The sequence below is a fragment of a genome, unplaced genomic scaffold (assembly GCF_019419815.1).
Source record: "Pyrus x bretschneideri cultivar Hongxiangsu unplaced genomic scaffold, Pyrus_bretschneideri_v1 Contig11, whole genome shotgun sequence".
Classification (NCBI taxonomy): Eukaryota; Viridiplantae; Streptophyta; class Magnoliopsida; order Rosales; family Rosaceae; genus Pyrus; species Pyrus x bretschneideri.
In genome coordinates, this window is record NW_025999402.1 from 5,770,240 (window position 1) to 5,789,851 (window position 19,612).

The following is a 19,612-nucleotide window of genomic DNA, read 5'->3' on the forward strand; positions in this document are numbered from 1 at the left end:
CACAAAAACTATTTCTCTTGCTTTTTGTTTATGGTATGCATGCACAAAGCTTATCATACAACTTAAACTCCCAAAAATAATCCTCAACACTAATGAAAATTTGTAATGAGAAATGCAAAAGAGACTCTCTCAAAATTGACTCTCTATAAATTGATAACAACACTTGACGAGGGACGTTTTGAGTTAGTTAAATTTCCAACAATTATATTTTTTGGTTCGTTGGATTTTCAACAGTAAAAAAATTGAAATCAAATCCCAATGGCTTCAACATGTGTCTTGACCTGAGCCGTTGATGGAAATAAAATAAATAATAATGAATTAATTTTCTTTTTTTTTTTTCTTAAAAAAAATAAAAATAAAAAATAAAAAAAACTGGGATGGGTTGTGATTGTGAAGGAAAACAAGTATGGTGAACTGGTGGGAAACCAAATAGCCACATACCCCTCTCTTCTCTCTCTTGGGGTTAAATTGGGTAGGTTACGTATGCGTAAACATCCCCAAATTTCAGAGCTGCAAGCCAAATTCCACGGTCAAAATCCCAACTTCGAATTGGGCATTGGAGACTCAGACGACAATCTCAGTTCCGAAAGGTAATCATCTCAAATTTTCGCTTGTTTTTCCGCGATTTGATGTGTTGGTATTGGGGAAATTAGGGTTTTCAGAGTACGCTTTTGCAGGATTGAATTTTTTTACTTAAAGTCTGAATTTTTGGTGTTATTTCCGTTTGTTTTGATCGAAATTTTGGTACCCATTTGCTTCTTTTTTTTTTCGTTTATTGTTGAACCCCTTTGAGGGTGTCTGAAAGTTGCTGACTTTCTGAGTTTGCACTTGCAACAAAGCCTAAGCTTAATCCTTTGCTGCTTGGGACCTCAGAGACTAGAGTAAATAATGTATTTGTATTGAAAATATTGCTTGCATTTGGAGCAATTGGGTTCGACTAGTTTTGATACGAGTGATATTGGGGGAGGGGGAAATCGAACTTGGGAGCTTTGGTGCAGCAGTGAATGCCTTTAACCAACTTAGCCACAAGCCCTTTGGGTTTACTCTGTGGTTTTCTTGAGAAATAAATATGACATAATCAGTTTGAAAAATCTAACTAGAAGTTAAAGTCCGAGAGCTTATGTTTAGTGCGTATTGATTTTAAGCTCAACGAAATTGCGTCGCAGTGAAATCTTGAGTTTACGCTGGTAAATTCCCACGGATTGCTGTAATGTGAAGTGAAATGAGGTCTGGTGAGAGAGGATCTATGCTGTTTATGAAATTTGTATACAGTTGACTGATAAAATGTACTGTAATAACATGTTGCTTACCGATTTGCTATGACTGGGGCAGATCATGGAGGTGAAGAGAGTCATAGCAATTTGTCAGTCGGGGGGTGAATTCTTTACAGAGAAAGATGGTACATTGTCATATAGGGGCAAAGATGCTCATGCTATTGACATTGATGACCAGATGAAGTTTGATGAGTTTAAATTGGAAGGTCACAGAAATGTTTGGTTGCAGGCTACAATAACATGGTTATCAAGTACTTCCTCCCTGGCAACAAGAAGACCCTGATTACTGTTTCCAATGACAAGGATCTCCAGCGCATGATCAAATTTCATGGTGATTTTGCAACCATTGATATTTATGTCATGGAGGAAGTAGCTCCTCCTGATGTCTCGAACATGCCTCCCAGTAGGTAGTTCTCTTGATATGTAAGCTAGTAGTTTAGATACCACTTCAAAAAAAATTTCTTTTTTTATGAGACTTATGAATTTCATGGATTTTTCAGGTCAAGCAGAACAACTCTGTCAGAAACTGTGGTTCCTGTTGATGCATCTCTTGATGTCGTGGACTTTGTGGGTGATACCACTCAGCCTGATATCCCACTTGATGCTTCTCTTGATGTTGTGGACTGGTGCCAGCCCTATTGATGCACATATTGATATACCCACTGAAATATCACCCATTTTTCCTCTTGTTGGCCCTAGCGGTGAGAAGCATGCTAAAGGTGCACACCAGTGGCAGAATGCTATTACGGGTGTGGGCCAAAGATTCAGCAGCGTTCATGAATTTCGTGAATCATTGCGCAAATATGCCATTGCGCATCAGTTCGCCTTTAGGTATAAGAAGAATGATAGTCATCGTGTGACTGTGAAGTGCAAGGCTGAAGGCTGCCCTTGGAGAATTCATGCATCAAGGTTGTCGACAACTCAGTTAATATGTATCAAGAAAATGAATCCAACACATTCCTGTGAAGGTGCTGTTGCAACTACAGGGCATCAGGCGACGAGGAGTTGGGTGGCCAGTATTATCAAGGAGAAGTTAAAATATATGCCCAACTATAAGCCCAAGGATATTGTGAACGATATCAAGCAGGAATATGGTATACAGCTAAACTACTTCCAGGCCTGGCGTGGGAAAGAAATAGCAAAGGAGCAGCTTCAGGGTTCGTACAAAGAGGCATATAATCAATTACCATTTTTCTGTGACAGGATAATGGAGACAAACCCTGGTAGTCTTGCTACTTTTACCACCAAGGAAGACTCCAGTTTCCATCGCCTCTTTGTCGCATTCCATGCCTCATTGTATGGTTTCCAGCAAGGTTGCAGGCCTCTCCTTTTCCTGGATAGCATTCCCTTAAAATCAAAATATCAAGGCACATTGTTGGCTGCGACAGCTGCTGACTGGGGATGATGGGGTATTCCCTGTTGCTTTCACTGTGGTGGATGCAGAAACTGATGATAATTGGCATTGGTTTTTACTACAGTTGAAATCTGCATTGTCAATATCTTGTCCTGTGACATTTGTGGCAGACAGACAGAAGGGATTGAAGGAATCAATTGCGGAAATATTTAAAGACTCATATCATGGCTATTGCCTGCGATATTTGACCGAGCAACTTATCAGGGACTTGAAAGGGCAGTTTTCTCATGAGGTCAAGCGGCTAATGATTGAGGATTTTTACGGTGCTGCTTATGCGCATAGGCCTGAAAACTTTCAAAGTTGTCTTGAAAGCATAAAAAGCATCTCACTGGAGGCTTACAATTGGATCATACAAAGTGAGCCCCAGAAGTGGGCGAATTCATTCTTTCAAGGTGCTCGATATAACCATATGACATCCAACTTTGGTGAGCTGTTCTATAGTTGGGCATCGGATGCACACGAGTTGCCAATAACACAGATGGTTGATGTGATCAGGGGTAAGATTATGGAGTTGATCTACACAAGAAGGGAAGGATCTAATGAATGGTTGACGAGGCTTACTCCAACCATGGAGGAAAAGCTAGAAAAGGAAACTCAGAACATCGGAAACCTCCAAGTGCTATTGTCGACTGGTAGCAGATTTGAGGTTCATGGTGACACCACTGAAGTTGTAGATGTTGATCGCTGGGACTGTAGTTGTAGAGGGTGGCAGATAACTGGTTTACCATGCTGTCATGCAATTGCTGTCATTCGTTGCATGGGCAGGAGCCCATATGATTATTGTTCAAGATACTTTACCACTGAGAGCTATAGATTGACATACTCAGAACCAATATATCCTGTTCCAAATGTAGACATGCCTGTGACGAAGGCTTCTTCTCAAGTACTAGTGACCGTAACCCCTCCGCCCACCCGGCGTCCACCAGGCAGGCCTACTACTAAGAAATATGGATCACAAGATATGGCTAAGCGTCAACTCCAGTGCAGCAGATGCAAGGGTCTTGGGCACAACAAGTCCACTTGCAAAGAGTGATTGTAGAGTATTAGATGTCGGGTAAGCATCAACCTTTAGTAGAAACCCCTGTTGTTTCATTTCGTCCATGTTTTCACTGGTTTATTGATGAGTATACCTGTGGATTGGTATTCAAGTTCAAGTGCATTGTAAGTTAGGTGTGCCTTCATTGTATAGTCTTGTCATCTGTATGAACTTGCACGAGCATTACGTTTAGATTCTATAAAGTAGAGTTCCCCCGATGCCTATGAGATTTTGCATCTTTTTATTTGTTTCGTCAATGTATTTTTGGCAAATGTGTTTGCGTTATTTTTTCGAGCATACCTTAATAATTGATGGACTTTTTATGTTGGTTCTGTGAATAGGATTGCATCCGATAGGGCGACGGCTAGGGCATCATCTGTACTAGAAGCAGCTCAAATAGATAGTGGGATGTGTTCCTGAATGTATGTGTTAGTAACTTAGTAGACATGCTTATGTAAATTATTCTTCGTTTTCATAGTTGTATTGCTAACCGGGATATTTGGTAGTTTAACTTTGGTAAATGAGTGTGATTTACGTTAATTTATTAAGGTATTAGGAGGCGGATGTTGTTAGAGTTACTTGAAGTTGAAGGTACCATGGAAGTTGGAATTGGAATTTGGCATCCAATCATTTGGTAGGTTTGGTCTTTTTGTCTTGTAAATTATCCTTTTGGTCAGCTGGCCAATGTTTAATTCATTTATACGAAGATGCTGAGCGTTTAGTTTGAAGATATTCCCTTTTACTTGCCTTTGCACGGCCAAGATCGCCTCCTCCCTCCATGTACAAAGCCATTACAGGAGCATGGGTCGAAGCTGAGCGTCGTCCCAGAGACCGCCTTTGGCTTGTAAACATGCCAACCCTTGGGGATGAGCGGCATTGGTGGTGGCGGTGGTGGTGGAGTGGTTGGTGCCTTGGTGGGGGGATCCCGTCTTCAGGTGCGTACGTAGTCTAACCTAAAGGTTAGATGGAAGCCCTATTATGCCTTGCAGAGTACTCATAGATTATGCCCCAAGCATTTCTTCCAACCTCAATGGCCTTCTCCAAAGCTTGCTTAACAACCTATCGTCTGAATTTTTTAGAAGGCAACTGCTTAAGGCATTTTTGTTGGTACGAGATCACCCAGACCATTCCTAACATCACCTGACTTGCTTCCCAACAAGTAGTTTTCTGATCGAACGGCTAGCAAAAACTTGAGTTGCTTGATCCCCAAGTCTATCAATCCCATGCACTCTTCAACTGCACCCTTTTGTACATTTTTCATTACCGTTAGGGTTGCGTCGATGGAGGCCGTAAAATGGTTTACAGCACCCGAGTCTGAATCGTTGCCAATGGGACCGAGAGTAGACGGGCAAAGTCCCGGCCGTGATCAGTTTTGCCAGACGGTGGCAAAACTAAGATCAATGCCAGAGTTGTTCCTTGGCTTTGGATCAAGCGCTGTGGCCTCATCGGGGTTCTTTACACCACCCACGACAATCACCACAACCGCGGCAATAACCACGAAGGAGACTCCGATCACTATCATGTTGCGGAGGACTTCATCCCTCTCGTCATCGGAATCCATTAGATATTAGAACTTGTTTCTTAGTCTTGTTTAGGGTTTCCTCTTCTTTTCAATTCGACAACAAAGAAGAGAAAAATAAGTGAACTTCACTGCATTTAATTTGGTGTTAACCTTCTTTCCCCTGTCAGCTATTTCTAAGCAAACTCTGGTAAGACTGGTATTATTGGGAACAACTAATCAAAATTCATCTAACTAAACCAACAAACCGAAAACCGAGCAAGGATGAAACACATATATTTGACCCTTAAATCATTGAGCTGACTTTTTTCTCTTTGAAACAAGCGATATTCTACTTTAAAAGAAAAAAAGAGAGAAGGATAATCTTGTTTACCCTTCTTTTCATAAGTGACCTTGTAGTCATTAGCTAAGGCCGCCGTAACAACCTTTTCCCGGCGAATCCCTATCATCCATAGGCTGGACTTCAACACCAAGATATGTATCAACATCAGCAGCAGAAACAATACATTTTGGACTCTTTGCGCCATCAATATAAGAAACAGATCCATTGTCAACATAGCATCCCCATTCAAAAAAGTATAGGGTTGTTCCATTAATACCGTATCCGCACACTACAAGTTCTTGTCCCGGAAAAGCTAGCTTTCCCTGAGATTTCGAGGCACTCTATACCGAGCAGAGGCTCTTTAAACATGTCCCTGCCTACTTGAAGTTTCCACACCGCCGGCTAAATCATCAGTTTGAATTTGTAGTACAGAAAGGAAAACAGGAGGAAAAGTACCTACAACCACTTCGATCCAAGCCTTCACCCTCTGCCTCTCATTACATCCTTGTACCGTTTTCCCGCAAGAAAAGTACTGCAGAAGTCAGGTCCGAAGATGTCGCAGGGAAAAACTTCAGTACTGGTGTCTGGTTCTGACTTGGGATTCTTCTAAATTTAAAATGGCTTCAACTTCTGATTACACAGAGCTTCCCCAGGAGTTAGTTCAAATAGGATATCACTGCTCTACCTTCCGTCTTTCCTCTTGCTCGAAAAATTTGGCTGAAACATGTCACTTTTAAAGTTAATTCTGAGCATACTAACTGTTCAGAATATAACCGCCACAGAATTTTCATAAGAAACAATTTCGTTTGAATCTATAGAAACATAATGGTGTAAGAAAGTACCTTTCTTGGCGTGGTTAAGGGTTTGAATATATAGAAGAGATCCATGAACCTCGGTAAAGGTGAACAAAACTATTGAACATGGCAGGCAACAATCATATCCCCTGATCCATTGCACAATATATGCAAGCACCACAGCTACAAAGGGCTCAGTGTGAATGATTATGGAGAAAAAACTTTCAACAGAGATCATCGGAGGCAAAAAGATCAGTTCACCAAAGTAGTTGAGCGGCCAACGGGTCATAAAACGATTATTGTGATGGAAGTTTCTATCCTGTTACATCATCTAATCCCTCTGCAAGGATGTTGCTAACACTATCTTGGACAGTGCAATTATCATAGTCCAACCTGTTCCTATCTACTTTGCCAACAACAGACCCCATCAGCAATCCATGAGTCCTAGCATCTGGGACCCAACCCCTTTCCAACATTATATCCAAAAATTGACAGGCCTCGCATTTATAACCCTCTTTCCAGAAGCCGTTAATCAGTACATTGTAAATTGCTGAATTTAGAACTTCACTATCAGAAATAAGTTTATTTAGTGAACCTGAAATCATGTGCAACTGAGAATGGTTGGCTATGCAGGAGAGTAGATTTAATAGTCTCTCTGAATCAGGTATAAGACCCCCATCGACCATCATATCAAAAAGCAATACGCATTCTTTTACTCGATTCTGCAAGCTCATGGTTTGTATGAGCACGCAGAAGGCATCCAAATCAAGATTGCAACCTCCCACTAGCATTTTTGAGAAAACTACCGACAGATCTTTTACCTTGTCTAATTTTGACAATCCAAGCATAACAGTTGAGTAAGTTGAACTGGTAGAAGAAGTACCGGCATAATAGGCCAATTGTTGCATCCTTATTGCTTCTTCAACCTTTCCCGTCTCACACAAACCCTTGATCAACATATTGAACGAGGAAGGCTCGATGAAACATCTATTACTAGACATGTAACAGAACACTTCAGTAGCCTCATGAGTCATTTCTTCTAGGCAAAGGCCCTTGACAAGCTCAGAGTAAGATGTACGATCCAAAACCCAACTTTTGGCACGAGTCTGATGAAATATATCCAGAGCATTTCTATAGTTGCTCATTTTGCAGTGGCAAACGACCAGAGCGGAGTATGTGTCAGAGTCCGGAAGAGAAGAAGAAACCACCATTCTGCCTAGAAGTTCCATCACTTCCCTAATCCTTCCGTTCTCGCTGAGCCATCTGATAACAATATTCCAAGAATTACAATTAGTCACATTCCTTTCGGACATTTCCACTAGTAGATCTTCCGCCACAAGAAATTTACCAACACTGCAGAAACCTTCAAGCAGGACATTGCAGGCAGAAGTTTCCATGATTTTCTTATTCTCCAAGAATTTCATCGCGTTGTCTACCTTCCCTAATTTACAAAACACATTTACTACATCCACAAAGACATTATTTGGTGGTGTCAATCCAGTTTCCATCATTTCTTCTAAAACCTTTATCGCATCATCTAATCTAAGGTTCTTGCATAAAGACTGCAACAGAACCTCATAAACCAATGAATCCGGTGTAAAATTTGAAGCTCTCATCATTTCGAACAATCTAATTCCCTCATCCGGTTTATTTTCCTGACAAAACAAAGGTATAATGAAGGAATAAAAACTCAAATCAGGCTGACAACCAAGATCAACCATTTCATTCAAAACAATAACAGCCTCATCCACTCGGTCTTTCGCAATAAGGGCATTTATAAGAATCTCAAAACTCCTACTATTAGGACTACACCTTTTCTTCTTCATTCTTCTATACTGATCCAGAGCAGACTCAATGCGGTTGGCCTCCACCAATGCCTCTAACAAATAATTCAAAGTATCAACCGTTGGCACGATTCCTGCCGTCACAATCTCCTTATACACAAATAAGACATCTCGAAAATCTCTCTTATCTTTGACAAGAGCACCCAACAGACCATTAAATATCTGTATTGAAGGCCTAAAGCCACCTGCTTTCAAATTCACAAGCACCCTAATTGCCTCACTTAACCTGCAATGACTGACAAACATATCAATCAGGGCCAAAAGCGCCTCTTCAGCACCCGGACACCGATCCTTCACCATATTTTGACAAAACCCCTCCATCTCCTCAACATTTCCAGCCAAACCCAGTTTCAAAACAATCCGAAAATACGTATCGGCGGTGTGATTAAACCGTTTTTGCAGGGAAGCCCACTTGAACACCTTCACTGCTGAGCTCAAATCATCAGTGTTATCCAGAACCCGGATTAAGTTATCCGGGACAAGCTTATTCCTCAAAGACTGGATATTTTGTTCAAGGTCGGATGAATATTCTGGGTCCTGATTGTTTCCCGAGAAAATTTCGATTGTTTTTGCGCAGGAAGATGCAGAAATATATGCATTCGAGCAGACCCAGGTGGGGATTCTCTTGGAAAATGTTAAAGGATGGAGCTTTATGAACATTGCAAGAGTTCATGAAAAAGTTTTTACTATTTACTCCGGTAAAAAGTAAAAATTGTTCGAATGGTAAACGACAATTCAGGAAAGATTGATCACTGACCTGAGGGGAAAGAGCGACATGAAGTAGATTAACACCTTAGGATTTCGGAGAAGACTAGGAAGCCGAGATTGTATCCAATGTGAGCGTTTGTGTTCTGCCGTGAAGAAATGCAGAGAGGTTTGTTCTCTCTCTGCGTTCACTTTTTGACCGTTGGATTCTATTGGACGGTCAAGATTAGATTGAGACCAAAAACAAAGAGTCCTCCGAAGAAACGGGTGGAAAAGAAAACCCGTATTTCAACAAGATGGACCCGGATCAGGTCAAGCTCTGTTCTTCTTCCTCCGGCATATAAATTACAACTTGACTTGGGCCTACATCGGCCGAAAAACTTATTTTATGAATTTCTTTTTCAAGAAGTCACTGGTTTAGCGTCGGTTGAAAATACTTCTTTAGAAAGCACCTCAATTTGGTACTACGGTCTAATAGTATTTTTCTTCATTTGTAAGTGAGAAGATTTAGGTTTGATTCTCGTCAAAAATGAATTTGAACCACATTATTATTGCTAACCCAGTTTGAGGTTTAGCCTCCCCCACCCCCTTAGTATAGAAAATATCGTTTGTTCAAAAAAAAAAAAAAAAAAAAAAAAAAAGCACTTCTATTAGAAGTCGTTTATGCTAGAATTCCTATTAGAAGTAAAAATTTTGAGCACAAAAACTTGAAGCACTTTTATAAGCACTTAAAGTGCTTCTTGAAATAAGCGATATTGCACTTCGTGAGCTTTTTTGAACGCACAAACACCTTTTTTGGTCAAACACAATAAAAAATACTTTATTAATCTAAAAATATTTTTAATTATTTTAAAAACACTTTCAAAAAATGTAATTTAATAAAAATATCTAACTTGAGTGCAACGAAATCAAAATCTAGTTAACCTAAGTTACCTAACACAAACATGCTTCATTTTCATGATCCCTATCATTCCATGTTAAATGTTGACCTTGCTTTTATTTATATCAACATCTAACTTTATTAGTTGCCATCAACTTGGTTCTCCTCCCTAACCAAGATAATTTAATTTACTACATCTATAATTCTAACTACAATCAGTGACGGATTTAGGATTTTAAACTCAGGGGGTCCTAATAACAAAGGTAAAAAAATTTATAGATTAAAATAACATTAAAAGTTAAATTATCATACATTTTATTGTCAGTTTTAAAAATATTTAAAATAATTTCTGACCACACAATGTACGATGAACGAATATAATTCACAAATTCCCAGAATACTTACAAAGAGGATCCGACGAGAATTAGGATTCCCTTATTTATATCAACATCTAACTTTATTAGTTGCCATCAACTTGGTTCTCCTCCCTAACCAAGATAATTTAATTTACTAGAGCTATAATTCTATCCATAGTATACGTGTTATGAGGATCAATTTATCTAATCAAATTAGATTTTTCAAAAGCAATGTTTTTTATATTAAAAAGACTTATCTAATCTTTTTTATTTTATTTTTTATTATCAGATATCTAATCTTATACTATAAAAATTAAAATTAAATTAAATTGCGAAAACAAATTGACTACGATAAATATAAAATTGGCTTCATATTTTAAAATTCAAGCGATATCCTACTTTAAATCACACTAAAGAAAGAAAGCAATTCTGAACCTCGGACATAACACCCTAGCTATCAGGCAAATGTTAGTGAACTGTATTGATTAAAAAATAAATAAAATGTAATACTATCTACACACTTGTTTTAATTTTCGACCGTCCAATCTACAAGTCGACGGTGAAAGAAAAGTACATAGAGCCCACAATAGCATGGGCCGCAATCCGAACCGAGACCATCATTATTTAAAACAAACAGCAAGATCCGAAAGGGTTCCTAGATTCCCCACGTGGCGAGAACCCATTAGCCGTGGCGAAAATTTGGATTTGCCGCGCAGTGCGTCAAAACTCAAAACCTACGAGGACCAAGCGATGGCTTCGGGAATCGTCATATTTACGAACCCAAGATTCGGACACTCCGAACCAAATCAGCCTCTGTCGTTTCGCTCAAAACGCAGCAACTCCCGCTGGATAAAGACAAAAAAATTATAATTAAGCAACGCTAATTTTACGGGATTATTGGTGCCTAATTAGATTCCATTTCTAGCCGTCGGATGGTATCCGAGAGCTGAATCTTGACCGTCCGTTGGATCTACCTTCTCTGTTCCTTGGATTTAACAGAGCACTCAGGTCTTGTCCCTCTGTCTGTGTCATTTGTTTGGGAAGAAGACAGATTTCCTAGTGGGTTTTTTGCTCAGCAGCTCTCTTCACTCGAATTTGGTCTGGCTCACCACCTGGTACCCCTCTCTCTGTCTCTCTCTCCTTTCTCCGTCTCTCTCTAGAAAAAGATGTTCTTTGTGGTCTTATGTTGGTGTTGTTGATGTTTTGCTGAGATTGTTGGATCTGTTTTTCGGGATTTTTAGGATGTTTTTGGGGATCCATTTGCATGCAGAGGTTAGGAAGTAGTCAAATTATTAGTTAATTATAAAAAGATTAGAACTTTTTCACTGTTTTTATTTAAAGTTGATTTTTTTGGGGAAATTGAATTTGTGGGTCAGCCATAAATTTAAATTTGCTTCTACCTTTTGAGTGTTGGGTTCATTTTTTAATAAAGAAATTTAATTTTTTTTTTTCTGAAGAAATTTAGAGATGAAGGTATTCAAATTGGAGACTTTGAGGTCAGATTTCTCTAAATTCAGTAGACACAGTTGATGCCTCCTTCTCTCTCTCTCTCTATCCTCTCTCTCTCTCTTAAATTCAATAATATTTATTAGTTGAAGTTGACACATCTTTGGCATGATTAATTTGGTTGATAGTGAGAGGAGGTGTTTTATTTGCATGATTATTTGTTTTTTTAGAAAAATATGTGCAGTTTTCTTGGACTGGATTTTCTCAAGTAAACGATGCTTGTAGAACTTTCTTAATTATTATTTTTAATTATATTTTCAGTTTTTTTGAGGTTAAATCCGTGAAACCATTCTTTCAAAGCTACAACTTCTTTTATTTTATTCAATTTTTTTTTTAAATTTAAATTTCATGGAGGCCATAAAAATTTAATGCACAACGACTTCTTCACATGCAGCTATGAAGAGGATAAGCTTCTTTCACTGCAAAGACTTTAAACCTGTGATCTTCTGTCCTTCAAGCAACACGGATCTTCACCGTTAATCTGACGTGAGCTGAAGAGATTTCGAATTTACGATGTCAATTTCGGAGAAATCAAGGCCGTGCTCACCTTCCTCATCTTCCTCATCACTGTCACCGATGTCGGTCCATGATTTTGATCCGTTGCTGAAAGATTTGAATGAGAGGAAGCAGAGTTTTCGCCGGAATGTGGTGTCGTTGGCATCGGAGTTGAAAGATGTTCGGAGCCGGTTAGCGTCTCAGGAGCAATCATTTGTTAAAGAAACCCTCACAAGACAGGCATGTGGTGGTTGTTAATTTCAATATTCTTTTTGTGTTTTATATGACATGGTTTTTAAGAGTTTGTTTGGATGTTTTTTGAAATGAAAGCGTTTTTGGTGAAAATGTTTTTGGAATCAATCATTACGAAAAATGCAAGTAAATTCTGAAAAACACTTAATGCTTCCTGAAAGAAGCACATAACCGGTGCTTCCTGAAAGAAGCACATAACCGGTGCTTCCTGAAAGAAGCACATAACCGGTGCTTCTTGCATAAAGCACTTTAAGTGCTTCTTGCATAAAGCACTTTAAGTGCTTCTTGCATAAAGCACTTTCAGTGCTTTTGGAACCAAAAAACATTTTCTCTAAAAGCGTTTTCAGTTATTTTAAAAGCACATCCAAACGAGTTTTTGGAATTAATTTTTGCACATCCTTTTTCTCTTCTGCTCGCCCTTATTTATTGGCGGTCGTTGGATTGATTCAAGAGCAGAAAGAGAAAAGGAGAGTGCGGAAATCATTTCTCTTTTTCTTTAGGAGTTTTTTTAATTGTGGGGTCATTTGGGTTTGTTTGTACTAATTACAGGAAGCAGAGACAAAAGCCAAACACTTGGAAGAGGACATTAGCATAATGCAGAAGAGATTGGAACAGAGAAATCAGCAGCTTGAGGTCTCAGCATCTGCTGCCGAGAAGGTTCCACTCGCTTCCTGCTTCTTGATTATGTATAACTTTGCATTTAGTTTTTTAATTGCTTGGCTAATTAAGGACATGATTGACTAATTAAGGTGGTTAGATTTTCTATCCCGAGTTGATTATTTTTGTTTGCATTGCATCTTATTGTTTTGAAGTTGTCAAATAAGCCGGACTTGTTGAGGATGCCTTTTGGCTTTGCCTCTTTGTTTTTGGCGGAGCCCATTGGAGAAAAGGTGACCTTGGCTTTATGTTTTTGTATAATTTGCTTCCTCTTTTTTGGTAGCTTTAACAATTCAAGTAGGTTTTCTTAGTATGCTAGGAAAGTGAGGGAGTGTTAGAATATAGGACTAACGGTTGTTCGCCCTCCTAATAATTTACTTTTCTGAACTGTACAAACTTATGGTTTGTTTATAGCATGTATGGTGGCCATTTCGTTTTTAGATTTTAGTTTTCTCTAGCTGGCTTGCTTACTGTTTTCCAGTAGAAGCCTGCATTTGTTTTCCCTTCGGTGATACATTACAAATGAGAAACCAATGGGATTAAAATTGTGCTCATAAGCATCTACTTCCCATAACACTCACGCACACACAGCGTCTTTTATTTTTGCCTTGTAAATGGACGAAGTCTTAATAAGTTCAAATTCAAAGAAGCCAAATTAGTTTCAGTTTCCATATCAACACGTTAAATAATTCAGCCTGCGTAAAATCATTACAATTGCGTTTAGTAACTAATTAGTAAATTGGCTAATTTATTTTTGTAGTCTCTGCATATATACATGTAGGCTGGCGCATAGTACTTGCATTTATAAACAGAACACATCGACATAACATGTAACTTTTGTCCTGAAAGCAGAAATCCAAATTCAACTTTATTTAGTTAATTTCTGACTGAGGTATAACATACTTTTTATGTATAACTAGACATTAAGAAGTAGAGAGTACCAACCTAAGACGTGTGGAAGTTAAATAACTCAAGTAAATAACTGTTAGTTTGAAGCTTGTTTTGCATGTCTTCGTATTGTGAAGTTTTGAGTCGGCTTGTCACCATTATTTATTAGGAAAACTAACGAAAAGTCCAAAAAAACTTCCCTTTTAATGAAAAGCCCTTTTTAAAGGTATAGTGAATAGTACCAGGGAAAGGTATAAATGTGGTTTTTCATTAAAAGTGAACAGTACCGGGAGTGTCTTGTTAAACCTCCCATATTTATTAGCTATAAAGAGCTTTGTCAAACAGATTTGGAAAATAGTTGGATTTTGTAAATTTATGAGTTTACCTTGATGATTGTGTAACCGATAGCCGACATATTTGTATTTTGGAACATCCCTTGGCTATTGTCTCCGAACAGTGCATCAATTTATAAGCTACCAAGATAACTACTTTCATATCATAGTTTTCAGTAGTTAAGGTTGTGAACTTTATTGGTGCACACATTTCCCTGACTATAATGTTATTAATGGAATGCAGTACCTCACCGAATTGGATGGTCTGAGATCACAACTTTCAGCCACTCAAGCAACTGCGGATATTAGTGCTGCATCAGCTCAATCGGCACAGCTTCAGTGTTTAGCACTTTTGAAGGAATTAGATGAAAAGAACTGCTCGTTAAAAGAGCAAGATGATCGTGTAATTAGGCTAGGAGAGCAATTAGATAATCTGCCCGAAGGATCTTAAGCTAGAGAGTGTTCCCAGAAGCAACTGAAAGATGAAGTTTGAGAATGGAGCAGGATATTATGCAAGCTGTCGCAAAAGCGGGGCTGAACAAGGCCTGGTGAGCTGCGGGAAAATATTGGATGAGGTATCTCCAAAGAATATTGTAGAAGAAGAGATCAATAAGCTTTTAGTTGTGAAGGATGAAGAAATAGCAAAACTGAAAGATGAAATCAGGGTAATGTCTGCTCATTGGAAGCTCAAAACTAAGGAGTGTGAATCACAGGTACATCCATCACGTGCTTTCTTTTCCTCCAGTTTTTTTATAAGGTCCTCGTTAATAGATCTGTAATGAAGTTCAACAATTTTCTGGACAGTTGGAGAAACAACGACGAGTTGATCAGGAACTGAAAAAGAGGGTTTTGAAATTAGAGTTTTGTCTACAGGAAGCTCGTGCTCAAACACGAAAGCTTCAAAGGGTAATCGTTAGTTTTCTTTTCACTGTTTTTGTCAACTTAAAATAAAATTCTCAGTCCTTGCTAAATTGTTCTTGCCATTATATTTGGGACTAACATGACCTTGGAAACATATTCATTGCGACAGATGGGTGAGCGGAGAGACAAGGCTCTGAAAGAGCTCAGAGATCAGTTACAGCAGGGTGGCGGTGGAGCTGCAGCTGCTGAAAGACAAAACTTTTGGGAAACCTCCGGTTTAAAATCATGATGTCTATGTCCATGTTGATCTTGGTGGTGTTCTCAAAGCGATGAAATCATTGTACTGTCGAGTGTCGTGTATAAACAGCATGAAACTTTAGTTTTAGTCAAAGAATTAGGAGTAGCTGCACAGGCCACAGTTGTAGAGGTTCTCGTTACGTAGCATTAGCAGATAATGCAATTTTGTTGTTCTCGTTAAAACCACATTAGCGTATGAATATCAAATTTGCAGGTAGGTTCTGTGAATTTTAATACCTCAAGTTTTCCTCATCTTCTAAGTCCAACAGGTGCTCTGATGGTCGTAGCAGTTTGGTTGCTGCCCTCTCACTTGATTCATCTTTGAGGCGAAAACTTCAGAGCTTTCCGTGATGTTACGATCAAGATTCAGGTAAATGAGCGAAATTTACTTCGATAAATAGCAGAATTTCCCGCGCTAGTTTACTAAATATATGAAGCAATCTAACTTCAATTCTATTAGTAACAACTCAGTACACAGAACTAGAATACCCAACGAAAAGATATACAAGATCACAAATCTCTACTGCAACTCTCCACCTCAAGATATTTGTTGTTTCTATAGCAGCCCCGGTTTTGACGTCGAAAAGCTTACCTCCACTTCACCCAGAACCATCTCTGCATCCCCAACCTAATGCAAGACAGTACCTACCATGTGTCCTCTACCGTCGTTTCATGCATATGTAGTTACGTACAACCGCGATTATGAAGAGAAAACGAGTTTATGAGGAATCTGATCACTCATTGAGTTACATGGAGAAATTCCATTTTCACATGTTGAGAAAAATATTTCTTGTAACCAAGGCTGTTCCGAAAAGGATGCAACCAAAAGACGGTTGCAAGCTTGCTGAAGTGGATATTGATGTGTTGAAACCGGGTTGAAACGGACGGCTGTCGGGCTCAAATTCTGGCATGGTTCCTGAAGGAGCCGGGTTGCTTGAGTTCAAACCCGAAGGCGGAGTACCAAAGCTGCAAGTAGAGGTGATATTAGTGATAGACTTGGAAATGTAGTTCGAGTTGGACAGTCATGAGACAGAACACTAAACATACCCTAATACACCTTCCCCTGGTGGTGGAAATGATGTGATTGCTGGCGGTGGAGTTGACGTTGGTGGTGGAGTTGTTGACGTTGGCGGTGGATTGGTTGTTGTCTGATTACGAGTTGGTGTTGGTGGCGGAGTTGTTGACGTTGGTGGTGGAATTGTCGATGTTGGTGGTGGAATTTTTGATGGTGGTGGTGGATTCGTGGTTGTCTGATTCGGAGTTGGTGATGTTGGTGGTGAAATTGTCGATGGTGGTGGCGGAATTGTTGATGGTGGTGGTGGATTCGTTGTTGTCTGATTCGAAGTTGGTGTTGTTGGGGTTGAGGATGATGATGATGATGCATAAATGCAGGAACCAGTGCCTGTTCAAAAATTACATTAGTCTCAGATGTACATATTCTAAACTACACTATGCTACAAGAGGGAAATTCGAACTAGGGTGCAAGAGATCGGACACATTGCCTAGACCAATTAGCCTAACCCAAAGTCTTAAGTCCTCTTTGAGCTTGCTTTTGATAACCAAAACCGAATCTTACTATGTTTGGCACAAAAAACTTAAAAGCGATTCTCAGTCGTGGAACCACATTATAAACAAGGAGAAAAAAAATTCTAAGTGCCAGTATTCAAGCAGGTACCTCACATGTCATAATTCACGTGGATGGACACAATAAAATATATTATTCCTCCACTTGTAATATGACATGCGGAGTACCGCTTGGATGCCCGGCATTGGAAAACCCTCTCCCAAACAAAATCTCCAACCAGCCTTCAGTTGATGTATAGTATAAATCATATGGAAGAAACAAAAAGTACTGATGAATGAAATATTTTTCTTACTTGGATTAGCAGAAACTATTGTGGCAACCCCACCAAAGTCACAGCTAGTTGACACAGGATGCTTCTGATAGTAGCTGTTGAATGCATAAGAGGCATGATTCTGTAGAGAATTTGGATCGTAACAGCTCCCACCCTGCTGGATCTGTGAGCAATCTATGCCTCCCATTCCACACGCATAATCCAAAGCTGCCTGAAGTGCTGCTTGTGGTGCTCCACTCTTTGCCACACACCAGCTCTGCCCTGGAACTGCAGGAGCATTAGAAGTTGCGGGAGGTGTGATCGGATTCGTGACGGGTGGTGTTGTTGAGGGAACACCTCCAGGTGGCGGTGGGTAAGTTGTCGCAGGGTTAGTAGTTGGTGGAGTTGTGGTAACTGGCAATGGTGGACTCACAGGGTTTGAGGGAGGAGGTGTGGAGGAGGAAACTTCCACGGGGGTGGCAGGGTTAGCTGGAGTTATTGTTACCGGGTTTGTAGCTGGGACAGTGACATTGTTTGGGGAGTTGTATGGAGAATTTGTGGGTAGTGGTGGTGTTGAATTTGTAGGGAAGATTGTTGGTGAGCCATATGCATCATGTGAAGTTGTTTTCGGGTGGAGATCGCTTAGGAGTTTTCTGCTGGAAGAAGGAAATATCTGTTCCTCTTCTCTTTTGAGCTCTTTCTGTGCAAAATCTTCCGGATCCATGCAATCTACTTCTGCATATAACCCTACTAACCTACTTGCAATCTGAGTTTCGTTTTCTAAAGCTTTTGAAACCTTGTCGGCGAATTGAGCCATTTCAGTTGTATTGGGAACTGCTGGACTTTTGATTGTCAAAACCATTGGGACATCACTACAAGTCAGAACGGAATGAGCAAGGCCGGCTTTTTCGATCAATGACCGAACAAATTTGTCGCCCATGCTCAATTCTTTGTCGATGTTTGCTTCTATAACGATGGATCTCACTTCATTGATAAAACTACAGATACTATGCAGGTCTCTTTCATTTCCTCTTCTCAAATTCTCAAGAAATGACAAAGAAAATGCTACTGACACCTTAATTCTTCGGTCGAAAGGAAGACTAGTGAGGATAGAGTGTAGGGTTTTGAGGCTGGATAAAACCCTAGGCAGACTAGATTTTCTTGTATCATCATTGCCACTAATTGCTACGATGCTTTTGATGTCTACTTGCGAGATAAAAGGCATTATGTGCGTTTTCAACCATGATTTTGGGGAAGATTCGGAGCTGATTATGTTTTCGACCTGCCTCTCATTCAAGTAGAGATCAACAGCTACACCGGTTTTGGACAGAGTACTTAAAACCCTAGGATCTTCGACAGAGACTCGAATCTGAGACGGGTTGATCTTGTTTTGCTTCAGGAATGATAATGTTCTTCCAGGTGATGAAACTGCTAGTGTTTCCACTTGCATGATATGAGAAACCCACCAGGGTTCCTGTTGGATGTGAAAAAAAAAAAAAAAGGAAAAAAATGACAGAAACTTTAAATTACTTTAACTGATAGTTCTAGCTGTAACCAGTTATAACCCAAATTTATATAAACAAGAACCGATCAGAAAATGAAAAATGCATATCCAACTTCAAATTGATCAGTGTGTTCATCGAAATGGAATCTGACATAGGTGACGTTTCGAGTAAGTGTGTACACAATGTTCTCCAGTCCGAAGAAATGATTCAGCAAAATAACTAACGTGTCAAAAAGTAAAAACTTATTACTTACCTGATGAACAGAAAAAGAGGAGAGAGAGGAAGAACAAGAATAGGCACTTAGAAGCTGCATTGGCCATGATTTTGTGAGGTGTTTCTGCGATTCCAAGGAAAGACTAAGCCGGATTTTAAATGCGATTCATAAGCGTCCTTACTGAAAGCGCTAACGAGCAACGGTGAACGGGGATGCTTTTAATAACATTGCACGTAGAAATGGAGTGAATTTAAACCAGTGGAGAGCGCAAAGTGTATGAAGACAAAGGTGGCAAAAAAGAAAAAGTGACAAAAATGAGTCGAATGATGAAGAAAATAAGTTTGCTTTGTGACTAAGGTTCATGAGAAACATTGGAAAGAATCAAACCATGATGCTTTTGTGCTTCTTTATCTTTCCTAAAGAGAGAGATGAGGAGCCGATGAAGATTTAAAGTTGGCGCTAAAAAGTATAAGATTAATTAAGATCACCATGATGATTAAGGCTGTCGGCAGTGTTACTAATAAAGAAATGATTTCCGCAAAGTTTTTTCTCTTCATGCACTTCCTCGTTTATTTATGATCTTTAAATTGAATAAAATCAAAGAAAAAAAAAGGGACATAAGAATA

General features: G+C 39.3%; 2 protein-coding genes and 2 non-coding genes across 4 annotated transcripts; 2 read left to right on the plus strand and 2 right to left on the minus strand.

Annotated features, from left to right (window-relative positions):
- The first annotated feature begins 385 nt into the window (after positions 1-385).
- Positions 386-4,452, plus strand: LOC103955850. Its single transcript, XR_007255313.1, has 4 exons — positions 386-590; positions 1,333-1,677; positions 1,775-3,742; positions 4,066-4,452. It is a non-coding gene; the product is annotated as an uncharacterized LOC103955850 (transcript).
- A 1,052-nt stretch (positions 4,453-5,504) lies between these two features.
- On the minus strand, positions 5,505-9,062 carry LOC103955851 (pentatricopeptide repeat-containing protein At1g64583, mitochondrial). Its single transcript, XM_009367753.3, has 2 exons — positions 6,408-9,062; positions 5,505-6,282 (listed from the first exon to the last, which is right to left on the minus strand). The coding sequence occupies exon 1, from the start codon at positions 8,861-8,863 to the stop codon at positions 6,674-6,676; it is 2,190 nt and encodes a 729-aa protein (XP_009366028.2). The 5' UTR covers positions 8,864-9,062; the 3' UTR covers positions 5,505-6,282; positions 6,408-6,673.
- A 2,038-nt stretch (positions 9,063-11,100) lies between these two features.
- Positions 11,101-15,684, plus strand: LOC103955852. The gene is made up of 6 exons (XR_007255315.1): positions 11,101-11,259; positions 12,045-12,385; positions 12,947-13,054; positions 14,519-14,987; positions 15,079-15,180; positions 15,305-15,684. It is a non-coding gene; the product is annotated as a nuclear envelope-associated protein 2 (transcript).
- Positions 15,685-16,199: 515 nt separating this feature from the next.
- On the minus strand, positions 16,200-19,385 carry LOC103955853 (glucan endo-1,3-beta-glucosidase 3). The gene is given in 5 exon segments (XM_009367762.3): positions 16,200-16,398; positions 16,480-16,834; positions 17,310-18,699; positions 18,701-18,741; positions 19,026-19,385. Coding segments are annotated over 5 exon segments (2,052 nt in total). The 5' UTR covers positions 19,093-19,385.
- Positions 19,386-19,612: the final 227 nt, after the last annotated feature.